This window comes from Columba livia, chromosome 14, assembly GCF_036013475.1.
Source record: "Columba livia isolate bColLiv1 breed racing homer chromosome 14, bColLiv1.pat.W.v2, whole genome shotgun sequence".
Taxonomy (NCBI): Eukaryota; Metazoa; Chordata; class Aves; order Columbiformes; family Columbidae; genus Columba; species Columba livia.
The window spans coordinates 16,675,332-16,692,865 of NC_088615.1; the positions used below are offsets into that span (position 1 = coordinate 16,675,332).

General features: G+C 59.7%; 2 protein-coding genes across 18 annotated transcripts in view; both read right to left on the minus strand.

Moving 5' to 3' along the window:
* ANKHD1 (ankyrin repeat and KH domain containing 1) overlaps positions 1-2,081 on the minus strand; it is a 115,471-nt gene extending 113,390 nt beyond the window's left edge. For 7 of the 17 annotated variants that reach the window (XM_065030157.1, XM_065030156.1, XM_065030155.1 and 4 more), the window contains exon 1: positions 1,601-2,005. In XM_065030157.1, the coding sequence (XP_064886229.1) occupies positions 1,601-1,876 (276 nt within the window). In that variant the 5' untranslated portion in view covers positions 1,877-2,005. Of the gene's footprint in view, positions 1-1,600 lie in introns of all 17 variants that reach the window. The other 10 variants (XM_065030162.1, XM_065030152.1, XM_065030151.1 and 7 more) reach the window with 5 other exon arrangements.
* A 141-nt stretch (positions 2,082-2,222) lies between these two features.
* Positions 2,223-16,961, minus strand: SLC4A9 (solute carrier family 4 member 9). Its single transcript, XM_021289176.2, has 21 exons — positions 16,197-16,961; positions 14,277-14,437; positions 13,931-14,080; positions 13,741-13,802; positions 13,507-13,664; positions 11,678-11,765; positions 11,238-11,392; positions 10,485-10,601; positions 10,098-10,272; positions 9,670-9,803; positions 9,284-9,555; positions 8,560-8,615; positions 8,283-8,465; positions 8,076-8,189; positions 7,342-7,503; positions 6,959-7,137; positions 6,643-6,715; positions 5,005-5,073; positions 3,974-4,147; positions 3,385-3,534; positions 2,223-3,043 (listed from the first exon to the last, which is right to left on the minus strand). Exons 1-21 carry the CDS (start codon positions 16,463-16,465, stop codon positions 2,993-2,995), a joined length of 2,952 nt encoding a protein of 983 aa, XP_021144851.2. The 5' UTR covers positions 16,466-16,961; the 3' UTR covers positions 2,223-2,992.
* Between the last annotated feature and the right edge of the window lie 573 nt (positions 16,962-17,534).

Sequence of the window (17,534 nt, forward strand, 5' to 3'; positions counted from 1 at the left end):
ACAGCCCATTTCCCATCATTTTCCAGGTTCTGTAACTACTGCTCTGTATCTTCAGAGATACATTAAAATGTGACATAAAAGACAGCCTAGAGAGTGAAAACTCATAAATTACTTGTGTACTATTCTACCTACAGCAGGTCTTCCAGCTTTCCAGAACAGGTACGTATTTGAACACACAATCCCATATTATCATATGTTCAGGATACCAATCACACAAGGAATGTCCATCCACAAGTGTTCATCTGCCTGATCATTAGACTTTTAATTTAGTTAAATGACCTGCTGTAGATGAAATTTTTAACTTAGGTTAGGTGCTCACAAGCAAAGTGCAGATGTGTGTTGGCATCAGCTTAATGACTTTATTCAGATAAGACCTGTCCATTCGGGTTTCAAGAGGGCTGGGCAAAAGATCATCATCAATGCAAGGCAAAAAATTTAGACATGGGAGGATGAATGCAGGCTCCGCTTCTTCCATTTCTTCAGAATAAATGTGGACACATATCAAAGGGCCTGCTTCTGGCCCTCAAAGAAAAAATGGCATGTATTGCCTTGGCTACCATCTTTCTCCTCCTGCAGAAGTACAAAATACTGGACCTGCAACACCTTCCCCTGCTTTCCACTAAGACTACACAGGGACTTCAATAGTAGTTGTGATCTCAATTCTTCTTTCTAAAAGAGGTAACTAAGGAAATAAGTTTCACCTTTTGGTGTAGGATGAGCGGGCAGTAGCAATAGATAAAAGCCTTAATTTATCTTCTCTCCCTGTGCTACATAGGGCATTATGAGATGCAAGTTTACAGGCCCAGCAATGCTCCATGTGGTTTGGAATAAGGCTCCAGTCCCTCCCCCACACCTTCCCTTAAAACCCTCTGCAGGTTTGGAAGATCAAAGAAAGACACCTCCATTACACTCTACCATTTTGTTGGATAAGAAATATTTCTATTGCATAAATATGTGTGTGTGTGCGTGTATACGTATATCTCAGGAATTCAGCAGAGTCTATGATGCCCATACCCTTCCTCGCAAGAGCACGGCACCAGTACCGGAGGCTTTACTTTGTTCTTCGCTGGGTGGAGGATCTCACCTCCCCCTCCAAACCTGGTTCCAAGTGCAAACCACTGCTAGAGGTCAGGAGGCAGCAGCACGGAGACATCTTCCCCCGCCCTCCACACGCAGAGGAGCAGAGGGCCCGGCCGTCCCAGGAGGGTACAGGCCGGGCGCCCAGCCCTCTTTCTGCGGGGCCGGCCGGGCGGCGCGGCGGTGCCGAGACCCCCTCCCTTTCCTCTCCCCAGCCTCAGCTGACGGCCCTGGGCCGACCTGCCCGTGAGGGGCCACCGGGACCCCGCCCCCGCGGCTCCGGTGCGGCCGCTCACGCCCATGGCGGCGGGGAGGCCCGGGCCGGCTCGGGGTGGGGGGGGAAGCGAGGGCCGTGCGGCGCGGCCCGCGATCCCCGCGCCCGGTCAGGGTGGCGCCGAGCGCCCGGCTGGCGGCGGCAGGCCCGGCGTGGCGAGCGGGACGGCGAGCGCCGGCCCCGGACGCCTGCCGGGCCTGTCAGGAAGCGGCGGAGGGGAGGGCTGGGCCCGCCGGCGGGATCGCTCACCTCGGACACCTCGTCCTCGTCGCTGGCGGAGCCGCCGCCGCCCCCGCTCCGCAGCACGGCGGCCGCCAGCTTGAAGTCGAGGGCGGCCTCACCGGCCGCGGGCGCGCCGGGGCCTCCCGGCCCTCCGGGCCCGGCCTCCCCGAAGAGGCGCACGGCCCGCAAGCCCAGTGGGGAGGGCCCGGCCGCGGCGGGCGGCTCGGCGGCGGGCGGCGCGCGGGGAGCGACCGAGTCGATCTCCTCGTCGCCGATGGGAGCGGCGGTGCCGTCCGTGAGCATCGCGCTGATCCGGGGCCGCCGCCGCTCACACAGCCCAGCCGTCTCCGACCCCTCACGGCACCGCAGCAGCGCCACTAACTTCTCACACCCTACCCGGCCGCGGGCGCCGCACCGCCCACCCGCCGCTCCGGCCGCGCCCATTGGACGCGCTCGGCAGAAGGCGGCGTGCTATTGGGCGCGACGCCCGCCACTTCGGGCGCGTCACGCACTCCCAGCATGCTGCCCTGAGAGCGCACGCCGAGGCGGTTAGAGCCCGCCGCCCCGCCCCGTTCCCTCAGCCTCGCTTCCTGAACTTTCCAGGCACTGATTTGCCACCTGGAACATCAGTCACCCGCCTTGCCAGATCTGCCGCCGCCGATAGGGCGAGCGGGCTGTCGGCTAAGGAGAATTCGAGAGTCGTGGATTTCGATTGGTCGGAGGGCACATCACTCACAACGCCAGGAGTCTGGCGCCACTCGATTGGCTCCTGCCGTGCCCTGGGCCTGTCTTCTCTCCGAACTGCTCTGAAGGACTTCGTCAGCGCGAGAGATCGTCACACGCCCGCCGGTCCCGGGCGGCGATTGGAACCGGGCGCTGCCCGTCGAACAGAGCGGCCCGGCCCCTCCGCCGCTGCCCCCGGCCCGAGCGCGGGCCGCCATTGGTCGATCGCGCCGTCAGTCTGGCCGCCGCGCTGCTCCGCTCGCCGTGACGCCACTGGCGCGGACACGTGGCCTCTGTCCGCGCTGCCGCCGGGCCTGGGCAGCCGAGGGACGGGCGGGGCCGGTGCGACAGGACACGGGGCGGCCGCTCGGGGCTGCTGGAGGGCGGGGGCAACCGGGACAATGCACTGCGGGGTGAGGGGGGGGGACCCCGGGACACACCGCCCGGGGGGCTCTCCGTGCCCCGTCCCGGGGGGCGCTCCGGGCTGGGCTGGACGGGGCCGTGGGCAGCCCGGCCTGGAGCGCGATGTCTGCACCCGGGGGTGTCCTGGCAGGTCCCCTCGGGCCCAGACCACTCGGTGGCTTGATGGTGCCCGCCTGCCGTCACACCCACGTGGGCCGCGCTGGAGGGGAGCGGGAAGGCTGGTCTGGTCCAGCCCGGCCTCCTGCACCCCTCTGCGTGCCCCGTGCTGCCGGCCTAGTTCACGGAGACGTTGATCTCTGGTCCTCGGCGGGGCATCAGCCCGGACTGGGAGGAGAAGTAAGAGTGGGACAAGGCTGGTAGCACTCCCAGCCTGTGCCAGCAGCCGCAGCCCTACCAAGCAGCTCACAGAAACACACAATGTTAGGAATTGGAAGGGACCTCAGAAGATCAGCTAGTCAATTTCCCTGACGGAGCAGGAGCACCTAGATGAGGCATCCAGGCAGGTTTTGAGTTGTCTCCAGGAAAGGGGACTACACAACCTCCCTGGGTTCAGTTCCAACCCGGCTTAGCCTTAGCTCAGGCCAGGCTCAGCCCCCACACCCGAGCATTCCCGGGGACAGCTGGGACAGCTCTTTCACGAACGCAGCATCCAGGACATCACCTACCTCCTCGCTGTTGCTTTCCTCTTGTTCCCTGGACTGTTTCCCATCTGCCTCCTTCCTGGCTGTTTCGGGCAGGAGGCTGTCCAGCCAGCTGAGGTCATGCAGGGAGAAGATGCGCTCCAGCCCCTTCCGGATCCCCACCAGAGCCAGCAGCTGGGACCCAAGTGAAGCACAGATCAGCATCACACAGTTCTTGGTGTGGACAGCCAGGCATGCCGGGCAGCACGATCCCTGTCACACCCCCTCCACCCTCCTGGTAAATGCCAGGAGGTGGCATGTAATCTCTCCTGGCTTAGTCCCAGGGGACAATACTTGCACAATACCTGCAAAGCAGTGACATCCACACCAGACCCAGCCCAGGAGGTGAAGGCTGGTGGCAACACCATGTCATGGCCCTGCAGGGGCCCTGCCAGCTCTTGGGGGTCTGAGCACCCATGTACACGATCTGCCAGGGCACGCACCCCCATCCAGGGCAGCTCCCACGTCCCTTGCCCAAGGCGAGCACTGGGGCTCCGGCGATGTTCAGCACACGTGTGGGCAGCACCCAGCCGTGCACCAAAGCAGTGCCACCCAATGAAAAGGGCTGTCATACCATCACTGGGAAAATAATAGCAGCCACGGTGGACTTGAGGACCCAGAGCAGAGCCAGGCACAGCAGCTGGATGATGGTGAAGAGGTGCACCCGGCGCAGGGGCACGTGGCGGAGGTAGGCAAGGTCTGGCTGGTGTTTGGCTGGCATCAGGAGCAACCGCACGCGGTCTGTGAGCTGTAGCGAGAAGACAGCATTTGGATCACACACCTCCAGCTTTCAGGCAAATTTCACTCACCACCCTGTTGGGAACACGGTGGCAGAATGGGCTTTTGCCACCCTTTTTACAGTTCAGCCCTCCTGCTGTCTGTGCTGGCCACCAGCACGATGCCTGTGGCACCAGCATCAGCCCAGGCGCCGAGAGCGCTTTCTAGACGTCTAGAAAGGGCTCAAGCTGATCTTAAGGATTTAATTGAAAGATAACAACCCCTTGATTTCTCTCCCTACATGCAGGAAACTGCTGCTGCCTTTGCCAGAGCACAACGTGATTCCCCAAGCAGAGAGAGGGAGGGGGTTTCCCAGCCTGTCATCCAGAGCAGGGTAATTGCGAGGAAAATGTACAGATTAGAGAAAAACAAACAAACAAAATAGATAGATGTTTCCAGCGCGGGATTTTTTTCCCCTCTGTGGGTTTCTCAGGAGAGGAATGGAGCTGGCACATCAGCAGCAATACCAGAACCAAAGGACTAGCAGGTCCCAGCTCTGCCTGAAGCTCCCAAACAGGGGTGTCTGTGCAGCTTCAGGCTCAGGTCTGGGTCATCTGCTGGTCCCTTTACTGCTCCCAAACCACCTGATCCATCAGTGCAGAAGTCACTTGTACTCCTCAGCATCCCAGACACCACCCTTTGCTTTCCTCTGATGTAAAACAGTCCCTCTGTCTCTTCTTGTCCCGAGCCTGAAGCAGACCCATGCCACACTGCGCATCATGCAGAGCTAAAATCCCGGCTCTGCTGCACTGTAAGAGCTGGTATTGAGCAAAACCCCTCACCCTCAAAACAGCTCCCACCAGCACCCTGGGTGCAGCCCCTGCTCACCTGAATGCTGTTCAGCGCCGCCACCCCCATGTACAGAAAAACCCCGTAAAGCACCGGCATCGGGATGTGCTGCAAAACAGCAGGGTGAGGTGTTAGCAGGGTGCGACTGCCTGAGGGGGCTGCACTCCTTGAGTGTCCTCTCCTGTATAAAACCCTGCACACATCGCTGCAGCCTTTGCCTCCTTCATTTCCAACAGCCCAGTTTAATTTCATGGCTTTTTGCTCTTCATATCGCTTTGAGGTCTTTAAAGCCTGGATGTGCTCCTGGCTGTGCTGTGCTGCTCATGTGAGTACATTGCAATCTTCAGAGAAGGGAAACTTGCCCCATTTTCCAACACATAGTGAGACCAATCCAGGCTGGAGATGGAGAACATGATGACAAGCCCCTTGGAGATATGGCTTAGGATGTCTAAATGCCAGGGGGATCCTGCCTCCCCAGCACAGTGCTTCTCTTCTGCCGGCGGAAGAATCCCAGCTCTCTCAGCCTCCCCGCACAGCAGAGCTGCTCCAGCCCTCAGACCATTTCTGTGGCTCCTCTGGCCCCACTCTCACAGGTCTACATGTGTCCTGTGCTGGGGACCTCTGAGCTGGACGCAGTGGCATGGAGGGGTCTCACCAGAGCGGAGCAGAGACTGAGCACCCCCTCCTCAACCTGCTGCCTACGCTGCCGGTGATATAACCCAGGAGACATTTGGCTTTCTGAGCTGCAAGTACACAGTGTCAGCTCCTGTCCCATTTGTCACACACCAGTACCCCCAAGTCCTTCTCCACAGGGCTGCTCTCAATCCCTTCATCCCCCAGCCTGTATTGACACTGGGGTTTGCCCCCATCCAACTACAGGACTTTGCACCTGGCCTTGTTGAACTTCATGAAGTTCACATGGGCCCACATCCTCCCAGGTCCCTCTGGATGACATCCCTTCCCTCAACTGCACCGCTCAGGTTGGTGTCATCTGCAAATGTGCTGAGGGTGCACTTGATTCAACTGTGCTGATGATGCAGGTATTAAATTCCACAAAGGACCACCCTTGACACCACTTGTTACTGCTTTCCACTTGGACATTGAAGTGCCGACTGTAGTTCTTTGGACGCGGCCATCCAACCAAATCCTGATCCATCTATCTCTCCAATTTGTAGGTAAGAATGTTGTGGAGGACCATATCAAAGGCTTTACAAGGCCATCGTAAGTTGTGAGGACAGAAGTGGGGGAAAAGGGACCTCCTGTCTGCCCCCAGGTAACCCAGATTTGTCCAAGGTACACTGGGAGGGGCTCTGCCTGATGTGGCAGCCATGGCAGGTGAGAGTCAACACCAGCCAGGCTCAGCCGCCCATGTGGCTGTGCGGAGGGTTGTGTGGGGTGTGTTTGGGGACTGCAAGGGACCCTGATGCGCAGAGGGAGGCTGGCCACCTGACATGGGGCAGCAGTGCACTGGTGGGCCAGCCATCCTGTGGCACCCAAGCCAAATCCTTTGCCAGCCCCTTCCCATGCAGCGCGCAGCTCCCTGCCCACCGGTCAGGCTTCCCATGGTGGATTGATGGGATTAGGGACGTTTGGGTTAGGAACCCCCCAGCCTTGCATGGTTATGGCCACCACCCCCACCTTGGAAAAGAGGCCAAACGCAGCAGCCAGGCTCTTTACCTTGAGAACAGGTGCCATGAAGACAGAGACCCCTGTCAGGACGAAGACAGCCAGGCCAGTCAGCCTCTGCTCCCTGTGGGTGGCAGCACAGGTGTCATGGATGCCCTGGGGTCCCTCGGGGCCTGCAGTCCCCACCTGCCCTCCCAGCCCCCAGGGTCTCTGCTCTTTTTGGCTTTGCTGGCCATGGGGACTGGTTGCATCCCTGGGGAGAAACAAGCAGCCCCAAAGCCAGGTCTGCCGGCCAGCGTGGGCACATCCCTGTCCCCTGGCAGCCATGGGCAGGGGGCCCAGAGCAGGGTCCAGGCCCATTGCGCACCTGATGCCCAGGAACTTGGGGTGCTCGCCGGGGGCTGAGGTCGTGCTCTCCTTCCTTAGGCTCTCCATGTGCGCCAGGGAGATGACGGTGGCCGATACATACCAGGGGAGGCCAGTGACAGAGGTGACGACCATCAAGAGGGAGACACAGAGGAGGTCCAGGTGAAAGCCTGCTCCTTTCTGCAATGGGAGAGACAGCGGGGTTGGGAGCAAACCATCTCCCCAGCAATATCAGAAGGCAGGAGCAGGGGAGTCTGCCCATCTTGCCAGGCAGTTTGGGGTGCCGCTCTTCCATTATGTCCCCGCTGGCCCACAGGGTCCAGGTAGGACCTTGGTCTTCCACATTGGCTGGGTGCTGCCCATCCCCTGTTGTCCCCTTCTCACCTGCAGCTTGTACTCTCTGCGGTTAAGGATGACAGCTGTGATCTGCTGGTCCATGAAGATGAGGATGGTGACAAGGACGGCAGGCACCGTGGACACCAGGCACACCCACCACGGGTTGGCTCCGAAGGGGAAGATGATCCAGCCTCGCGCTGGGTTCGTAGGCTGTGGAAAACAGAAGGGTCACAGCAACTGCCACCCATCTGTGGGGTGTGTGGCACAGCTGGGTGACAGGACCAGCCCTGGGTGCTCAGGCTGGAGCCCTGCAGGCACCCAAGGTTGCTCCACCTGGGGAGAGGAAGAGCATCCTCTGGGCAGCCTGAGATACCGGCCCCCCACGAGGACACCTGGGCTCTGACAGAGCAGGGAGTTGTTCCTGGGCACCCCAAGCCAGGATGCAGGCACATGGCCCCAGGAGCCAGTGGAAGAGTTGGCATTACACGTGGATGATGGCAAGCCTGAGGAGGTGGCTGTGGGTACAGGTGCTGCTAGCCCTGCTCCACACCCAGGGTGGGGAGACCAAGCCCAGACTTGAGCTTGTGGCTCCCGCTCCAGTGTGAGCTGTACCATGATACGGTTAGTACAGGACCGGGCCAGGTTATTTACAGACTGTGGAATCAGCCTGCATGCCTCTAGGGCTGGACCTGGTGGTGGGAAGGGCAGATGCAGCACAGCAAGACAGCCACCATGGGGGACAGACCCACTCCCCAACAGTGCTGTGCCCACCCCGCCAGGACCTTCAGCTCACTGGGGACAAGCAGTTTGGGGGTCTCCAGTCCCAGGGCAGCGTCGACAGCGCAGGAGGCGAGAATGGCCAAGATGATGGCGAAGTCGCTGACCACCTTCCGCACCTGCAGATGGAGAAGGCTTGGCCTGGGCTGGCCAGGGTGGGGGGCTGCCCCAGGAGCACCTCTGGTTTGCTGGATTGGACTAGGGATGCTCACCCCCACAGGGAAGTAGTGGCTGCTCCTGAAGCGCTTGAGCACAGTACAGGAGAGGAAGGTTCCCCCGAAGAGCAGGAAGGAGAACAGGGTGACATCGGGCACATACTGGCAGCTGGTCCCCAGGAGATACCCACCTTGATCCAGGCACTGGGTCCTGCTCAGCATGGCCAGGGCGGCAGGAGGCTGTGAGGACAGGGGAGGCAGCAAGGAGAGGTTGTGCACGGACACCCTGGAGCCCCCCAGCCCCTCACCTGCCCACCGGGAGCAGGGGCTGTACCTGCCAGGGTGCCAGGGCCGAGGGGAGTGGAGTGTCATTCCCTGTGGAGCTGTGACCTGCAAAGCGGATGGGGGTTAGAGGGTGCCAGCACCATGGGAATGCTCCATCAGGGATGGCTGGGAGCACACTGCCATCAGGGCAGCTCCCCAGGCTCTCCCCAAGTGCTCAGGGTGCTGGTTGGGGCCCTATGAGATCCCTGAGACCCTGGCACTGGCTGATACCTGGGAAGCACCAAGAGAGGACACTCCCAGGATGGACTTGGCTGAAGTACTAGCATGCTCAGAGGCACCATCAGCCCCAGACTGTGCCCAGCACTGTTGCTTTTGGTACACGGTAGGGGTCCCATTTGAACTATTTCCACCACCCCCAGGAAACACCCTCTGATTTACAGACCAGGCTAGAGACAGCAGCACAAACCCAGCCAGGTGCCCACCTCTAGCCCCTAGCATCCCCCATCCTGGAGCTGTGGGAACTGGCCCTAGGCTCTCCCTGCTCCTGGCACTGCCCTGTGTGGTATCTGGGCAGTGCCAGGATGTAGGGACAGATGGATAGACAGCATGGAGGGGCATGGAGGGAGGTGCTGATGAAGTAAGGCAGGCAAAGATGGGATTGAGCAGCCTCCTCCAGTGCCTATCCCATCCTCTGTCTGTGTGTCAGGGTCCCAGTGGGGTCCCAGGGCAGCAGTTCCCTGCTCCCCACGAGCCCCATGGCTGCTTGGGCTCACCAGGGCTGGACAAGTTGCAGATGCAGCTGTAGGAGGTGACATTGTCCAGCCGGTACTGCCAGTTGATAGGGAAGGTGTCCGCTAGGCTCAGCATCTTCTTCAGGGAGTCGTAGATGAATATCAAGCTGATGAGGGCGCAGAAGCCTTCCTCAGTGAAGCGAGTGAAGTACCGTACCAGGTGACTGGCCTCAGTGGCCACCAGGACCACGCCAAAGAAGGCCACCCAGAGCCCAATCCAGAGGCGAAACTCCAGGTAGTCCAGGCCATAGTCCCTGGTGGGAAGAGTGACCCAAAGCCTCAATAACAACACCCACCTGGCGTGACAGTGGCCTGTGCCCCAGCCAGGGGATGGCAGCTCGTGGAACTGCCCTTGGCAGGATACTTACTGGCTGAAGGAGAAGAGGAGGCGCTCAAAGACCAGCACAGGACCGGTGCTGCTCAGGATGGTCAGGGGCTGGCCAGAAAAGAGGCAGAAGACAAAGCCAGCAAAGGCTGTGCCCAGGAAGCTCTCCAGCACACCCTGAAATGCAGGGGAGGGGTGGCAGGCGCCAGGCAGGCAGTGGGGATGGGGGTCCTGGGCCTGCCCGCCTCAGTGGCACAGCAGCTGGCAGCTGCCCACACCTCCTTGCACTGCAGGGTGCAGGGTCAGGGCTCAGGGAACACAGCGGCTGGGAAAGGACGCAGGATTTGGGTGATGCTCAGGATGCCCTGGGGGCACCGCTGGTTCCCTGGGCAGAGGCAAGAGGTGGGCACAGTGGAGACCTGCAGGCTGGGCTGAGGGGAGCTGGTGGGGGCATCCCACGGTTGCACCAACCTGCATGTTGGCAGTTGCATCCCCCAGCATGCCCCCGAAGGTGATAGCGTTGGTGACAGTCGCCAGGTAGATGTACAGCACTGCCGAGAGGCACTGAGGGTGCAGGCCATCAGAGAAGTCACTGCCATACCACCGAGCCTTCCTCCGGATGTCTTGCAGCAGCCCCCCAAAAAGCCTGGGGCAGCAAAGCAAGATCTCAGAGCAGCCCCCCAGTTGACCATCACCCCTTGAGAGATCTGCAAGGCAGGGGACTGTCCCTTACCCAGAAGACATTAGCCCAGGGTGGTTTGGACGCAGTGGCCCTATGTGCTGTGGAGAGCCAGCACCCTGCCCTGAATTCGGCATCCCACTGCACCTCCCACCACCCTTGTCCTTCTAGGCACCCACCTGCCCGTCCTCTCCAGCTCTTCCCTGGAGTGTGCACGCCTTTGGCCGGCTCTGTCCCCAGCTGCTGCTATGTCCCCATTGCCATGAGACTGCCCATCCGGCTGGTGCACAGTGGTCCTGTGGCAGAGCAGAGATGGAGACAGGCTTCAGAGATGGAGACAGGCTTCAGGCTGGAGCCCTCAGGACTCAGCTACATCTAGGAGATGCTATGAGGGGACAGGGAGAATGGAGGCAGGACAAGGGTGAAAGCAGGGCTGGACAGACCTTTTATATCCAGTGACAAGGAGAAGAAGGATCTAGAGGAGGAGAGATGGGAGGGGGTGGACTAGACAATCTTCAAAGGTCCCTTCCAACCCAACCATGGTCTGCTCCAGCAAGCTTTGGACCCAGCCCTAGCAGGACTGTTTTTTTATGGAGGGGACAGGCAGAGCTGGAGGTGCCCTGCTCAGAGGATGAGTTCCACATCTGAGTGCTGAAACCCGGTGCTCCTGGCAGGTCCTGCTCAAAGGGCACGCAGGGCGGTTTTGCCATCTCGTGTCAGGTGAGAGAACAGGACTAACAGCACTGGGGACCAGAGCTGTGGTCGTTGCTTGGAGCTGCAGAGGAGCTCGGCTGGAAGCACCTCACTGGCAAAGGCTCCTGAGTGCCTTCATCCCCATAGAGATGGAGATTTCAATGTCACAGGCAGGGCTCTCCACCTGAGACCCTGCAGAGGGGCTGGCAGAGGCTGTGCATGCCCTCCCTCCAGCCCACCTCCTGTGCGGAGATGGCAGACAGCTTGGCGGAGGAATTCGGGCACTGGGGTCCCATTTCCCAGGAGGAAGCACAGTCAGCTCATCCAGGAACGCCTCCATCCCTGCGATGAGGTCCTCCCGCTGCTCAGCCTGCCAGGCAACCCTTTGGAAGACCTGCAGGGAGAGGCTGTGGTTTAGCCATCACATCTCTGCATTCAGCTGCTCGGAGCCTTCCTCCCAGCCTGCAGCCATCGCTGAGAAACCCACCCATCCACTTCAGTGCGACAGATGCACCTACATCCCGCAAACCCACCCCAAACCTTTGTTTTCTTATCCTGGGCAAGGAATACCACCAGCTCACCCCATCCTCTGCCTCCCCCGCTGCAGCCTGCAAAGGAGACGAGCCCTAGTGTGCTCAGCTCAACCCCTTCCCACCCACGGGTGCTGCACCAGGCTCACCTCATCTGTCAGCAGTGTGGCCATGGCCCTGCCAACCTCATGGTAGGCTTTCGCTTTGGCTCGAGGACCCAGCAGAATGAAGAGGAACCTGTGGGCAAGACCACAGATGTCCCAAGCAGCCCTCTCCTTGCTGGGTTATGCTTCTTCCAGGAGGGACCACGGTGCTACCGGCATGCCTGGGACAGTGGCTGGGCCGGTGTGGTGAGCTGCTGCCACCCTGAGGGGCGGTCACCCTAAGCAGGGTGTTTGGGACAGAAGACAAGACACGTGTCTGCTGCCCACTGCATGGAAACCCCACTGGAGACCATGGGCCACCAGGATCCTGACTGGATCATGGAATCTGCAGAAACCAGTGGCAGAGGGGTGACAGGTATTTGGGGCAGAGAAGGGACACCCTTGCCTGGGGATCTCTGTGAGGTCATTCTTTCAGCTGAGGGTGTCTGTGGGATCAGGATCTGGGATGGGGATGTCTTTGGGGTCAAGGTCTTGACTGGGGCTGTCTGTGGGATAATGCTCATGGGAATGTTGCTCGCAGGTGGGATGTAGGAGCATTAGCCTTGGGAAGCAGAGCTGGCCAGCTGCACGCTATAGGGACATGGAAGGAGATTGGAAAGACCGTTCAAAGTCCTTGAAGAAAGATGGCTAGCATCCCACACCTCAGAGGGTGCTGCAAAATAATAAGGTTCAGAAGGACAGCCCATCCAAATATTTAACCAAGCCCTCAGCTCCTTTCCAAAACTGGAAAAAATGGTTACAGTCCTGGTACCCTGAGTCTGCACAGTGGTTCCAGTGATCATACCCCAAGCAAATCTCCAGAGAGGGGGTAGGGAAACTTCTCCAGCAGCACGAGTGGGGCTGAAGGTGGCCTGGCAGAACCTGCTACAGCCCTGATGTGGGGCATCAGTGCTGGAGGCTTCCAGGTACCCACCTGGGATTGATTTCACCCAGGCATCTTCACCAAGTCAATGGGGAAACCTTAAGATCCTGGAGATGGACCTGGGTGGGAGACAGCCCCAAGACAGTGGATGTGCCCGCAGGACATCCTGGGGTGGCTGGCAGAGAGGATGACAGCACGGGCAAAGGGATGGGTAGGGACAAGCTCCCCTTCTCCTCCTGTTTGAGGGAGGAAAATACAGGGCAAGGGCTTGTCGTGAGACCCTCAAGACTGGCAGGGGCTCCCCAGGGACCTGCCACTTGTCTCCCACCAAGAAGAGAGCAGAAGGGGGATGAATGTCCTAGCTCCTGGAAGATGGGTGCTCTGGGCAGAGTGACCAGGAGGTGGCAATGTCCCTCCTGATCCTCCACACGCTGCCTGAGGAAGTCCCCAGCTCAAGAGGCACACTGACCATTTCCCTCTGTGGCTTCAGACGATGCGTTTCTCAGCCACGGAGAAACAACTCCTGCCTTGCTCCTTTCTCCCTGCACCAACAGTGCTGCAAGAGCCACCTCACAGCTCAGGAGAGCATCTCAGGCAGTGGGAGGGCAAGAAGCTGCTGCAAACCTGTGTTACTTCCCATCCACAAGCTGCCATGCTCCTGGACAGCAAGTGGAAAACATCCAGACCCTCCTAAGGAGCAGAGTGAACACAGAGCCAAGGTGGGGTTAACCCAGGGGGTGTTCCCCCAGGCTCCACTCTCAGCACATCCTGGGATGCTCCTAAGGAGCTGGGAAAAGCAGGAGGGGAAGCAGCAAGCCAGGGTTCTGGGACTGCTTGCAGCATTGAGTCCCATACCCTTTGCTTTCGCCAAGCAAAGCCTTGTCCTGTTTGGGAGGGAGCAAGGAGACCAGGACAAAGGAGGGCGCAGGGCCACCAGCTGTGCTCCATTTACCTGCTGGGGAGAGCGACTTCAGACAGCGAGCCGAGGGCCACCCCTTGCCTGAGGCGGATGAAGGCAGTGAAGGGCTTCTCCAAGAATTCAACTTCACCGACAGCAATGTGGGCTGCTTCAGCCCCTGGTGGGACCTTCTTCTTAAATCGGTTTCTCAGCTGAAAGGAAAGGGATGCAGTGGCTGGGCACTTGGGATGCAGCAGCTGCTCTCAGCCCAGCTCCATCCTGCCTTACCTGCTCCTTAAGAGGTGTTTTGGAGAGCTGGGCTCCAGGCTCAGACCAGCTTTTGGCCTTCCCTGCAAAGAAAGGAAGCAAGCAGCAAAATATGTATGCAAGTGAATAGCCAGCATGAGTGTTGCACCAGGCTGGTGCACAGGGATGCCCGTTGGCACAGCCGTGTCACTACCCGTGGTGCCATGCCTACCTCGGCAGGGAGAGAGGCCAAGCTCAACGAGGAGCTGCAGCAGGGATTTGGTGGGCTGGTGCCGTGGCTGGCAGAGCAGGAGGGCTGCCAGGCGCTCCCTCAGCTCAGGCTGCAGCTCTGCTTCCTCAGGCTGCCTGGAAAGTGCCTTGTCTGCAACAGGGATGGGGACAGCCCTGAGTCCCCCTGGACTGCCCAGTGAAAACCCCACTTTGCTGGAGCAGCAGACAGCCACACCAGTTACCTGGCCATCATGCATCAGTGCTTTTATATAGGGACCTCCTGGTGGCCTAGTCCATCTCTGGTGACCAGCCTGTCCCAGCAGGTGACCTTTGCATTCTTCACGTACCGATTATTTCCTTGAAATTGGGGGCATCCAGATCCAGGAGCACTGTACCCTTCTGCAGGCATGTCCTCAGCTGGAAGAGGCTGTGCAGGGGGAGGGCTGGGACATGGGGCACACTCCAGCGCTCCCCGCCATCCTCCACCTTCTCCTCGAACTTTATCCACCTGCCCAGAGAGATGTGCAGGGTCAGTGGCAGGGTGGTCCCGTGCCAGGCAGCAGGAGCTGGAGCTTGGGTCCATCTCCGAGTTTGGCATGGGGCTGGCACAGGCAGGGAGGGGTTTTGGGTGGTCAGAGGTGGCTGCAGTGGGCTTGCGGAGCAAGGGAAGGTAAGCGGCCTCAGAGGTCACATTTCCATTCCTGCTGACCCACACCTTGGTCTGATCCCCTGATCAAGGGGATTTTATCAGTCTTGGGATCACAGAAGAGTTTGTGTTGGAAGAGACCTTCACAGACCATCCCATCCAACCATGGGCAAGGGACATCTTCGCTGCATCACGTTGTTCAAAGCCCCGTCCAACCTGACCTTGAACAACTCCAGTGATGGGGCATCTAAAGCCTCCCTGGACAGCCTGTTCCAGTGCCTTACCACCCTCGTTGTAAAACATTTCTTTCCTATGTCCAACCTAAACCTGCCCTTTGTGAGTTTAAAACTGTTGCCCCTTATCCCATCACTACAGGCCCTGGAAAAAAGTCTCTCTCCCTCTTTCTTACAAGCCTCCTTTATATACTGAAAGTGCAAGTTCTCCCGGCTGAACAACCCCATCTCTCTCTCCACAGGAGAGCTGCTCCAGCCCTCGGACCATTTCTGGGGCTCCTCTGGCCCCTCTCCAGCAGGTCCATGTCTGTCCTGTGCTGAGGACCCAGAGCTGGACCAGCACTGCAGGGGGTCTCACGGGAGCAGAGAACAGAGCATCCCCTCCTCGACCTGCTGCCCGCACTGCTGGGGATGCAGCCCAGGAGACATTTGGCTTTCTGGGCTGCAAGCACACAGTGTCAGCTCCTGTCCCATTTGTCAACCACTGGTACCCCTAAGTCCTTTTCCGCCGGGCTGCTCCCAACCCACCAGTCCCCAGGTTGTGCCGGGACTGGGGGTTGCCCTGCCGTTAGCAGCCCTTGCTGGAGTCAGAACAGAAATGTCTTGAGCTGCTTGCCACGCTCAGCCTGTGCCAAATATTTTAACGCTGGGTGCAGACAGAGCTTCCCTTTGTCCCCATGGGTGGGCGCAGTGCTGCGGGGTGGCTCAGCGTGCTGCACGGGGACAGCGTGCCCGGCAGAGCAGGCTCCCGCTGACAGGCAGCTGTGCTGGGGGGAGAGGGCTGGGTGCTGGGGAGACCTGTCATAGGCACAGCTCAGTGGCTTTGCCCCCCCAGACCCTCTGACCCCTGAGGCAGACCTATCACTACCCCCAGACCCCCGCTACCCATGTTCCTGTGCCCCTGTCGAGCTTCAGAGGAGTGGTGTGGGGTGTGGGCACATCGCAGCCTGCCCCACACCAGCACCCAGCTGGCCCCAGCTCCTCTCTTTTGGGCCCCATTGTCCAGCAGCCAAGCCTGCCTTGACCTACCTCCCTGGTCACCTTCCGAGACATGCTGGATCTGGGGAGCATCAGAACACTTTCCCAGTCCCAGTGCAGCCACTGGAGCCTTGGAGAGGCAGCAAAGGCAGAAGCAAAGGCAAGGGCGCTCTGCCTGTGCAGGTCACTGCCTGACACTTTGCCCTCTCCCGTGAAATGAGTCAACTTGAGCCAGGCAGAAACAGTGTGGGCACTGATGGGAGCAGAGGGCAGCAAGCAGCCCTGTTTCGGGGCTGAGTCTGAGGAACCACCAACCTTTGGAGATGCCGTGGGCTCCATCAGAGCTGGGCTTTTGAAGGCTGGGCTTCCAAAGCATCACTAGGCAGCTTGGCCATTTCAGTTGTGCTTACCTGGCTGTCTCTCTCCACTCCAGCCCGGCTGGGGTGCTGAAGAGCTGGTTGAGCTGGATGAAGAGCACTGGGTAGGTGATGTCCCCCCATTCCTCCCGCTGCAGGGTGGCACCAGCTCGCTCGGCTGCTGGAGCCATGCTGGAGGGGAAGATGCTGCAGCCAAAAGCATGGTAGGCAGCTTCGGGCTTGCTCTCCTCTGGTCCGGGCTGTGAGCTGGCATCTGCTGCCTGGAGAGCTGCTCCCTGCGCCCCAGGCACGTGGGCTCTCATGGCCAACAGCTCCAGCAGCCACAGGTGTGGGCTCCCTTCTGGAGCTGCCCGCACTCACAGGATCCCACTCATCCCACAACTTATAAAAGCTGCAAACCAGTTTAAACTGGCCACAAAGAAATAAACGGGAGCCAAGCCCAAAACAACGATCCCAAAACACAGGTCAGCCTGGCGGGTCCCAGTGTGGCTGGCTCCTACCATCCCCAGCTGCCAACTTGGGGACCCTCCTGCCTCCTTCTACGGGCTCGCATGGACAAAGCTGCACTTGCACTCTGGGGCGCAGGGTCTCCTCAAGTCCTCCTGCACCCCACAAGGCTTCGGTGAGGGGATGGCAAGGCCAATGCTGGATAGCCAGTGGCAGCGTTGGTGCCTGCGCCAGGGTGTATGTGCCCATGGCAGGAGGGACAGCACTTGGCAGCTCTTCCCGAGAAAGAGGATGTGGGGACATGTGCTGGGGAAGGATGTGTCACTGCTGAGGAAATCCAGAGTGGGGCAAGAGGGGGCTGCTGGTGGTGGGACCCATGGCAAGGACCAGGAGTGCATCAGGGCTGCAGCCACCCTGGCGTGTGGAGGGCAACCGCGTGGGCTGCGGTGCGCGAGCGGATGTTGCAGAGCGTGTGGGAAGGAAGGATGCGGCACAGCCTCATCACCCTGCCAGGCACAGGGAGATGCAGTGGCCAGCAAGGTGCTGCCGGTGGAGAGCAATGCCCTGTGCCTGCTCTGCCTGCAGCATGCCTGCTGTCGCTGTCACCAGGCTTGGCTCCCTTGGCTCTTTGCAAACAAACAGCCAGGTTGTGTGCAGTGCAAACACGGCGGCAGGCAACACAAACACACAGCCAGCATGGGTGGGTTGTGCTGGAACCCACCAGATCTGGGCAGGATTGAGCCCCAGGAGCAGCCTGGCATGGGGCCAGGCACCACCACAGCCAAAGTCATGTTTCGGGGGAGTGTGGGTGGGCACACCCTGGTCCCCAGGGTGCTAGTACCTGTCTCACAGCAGATGGGCCGGGAGCTGAGGCTGAGGAGTTGCTGGTGCTGGATCCAGCCCTGGGGAAGGCAGTGGGGGACA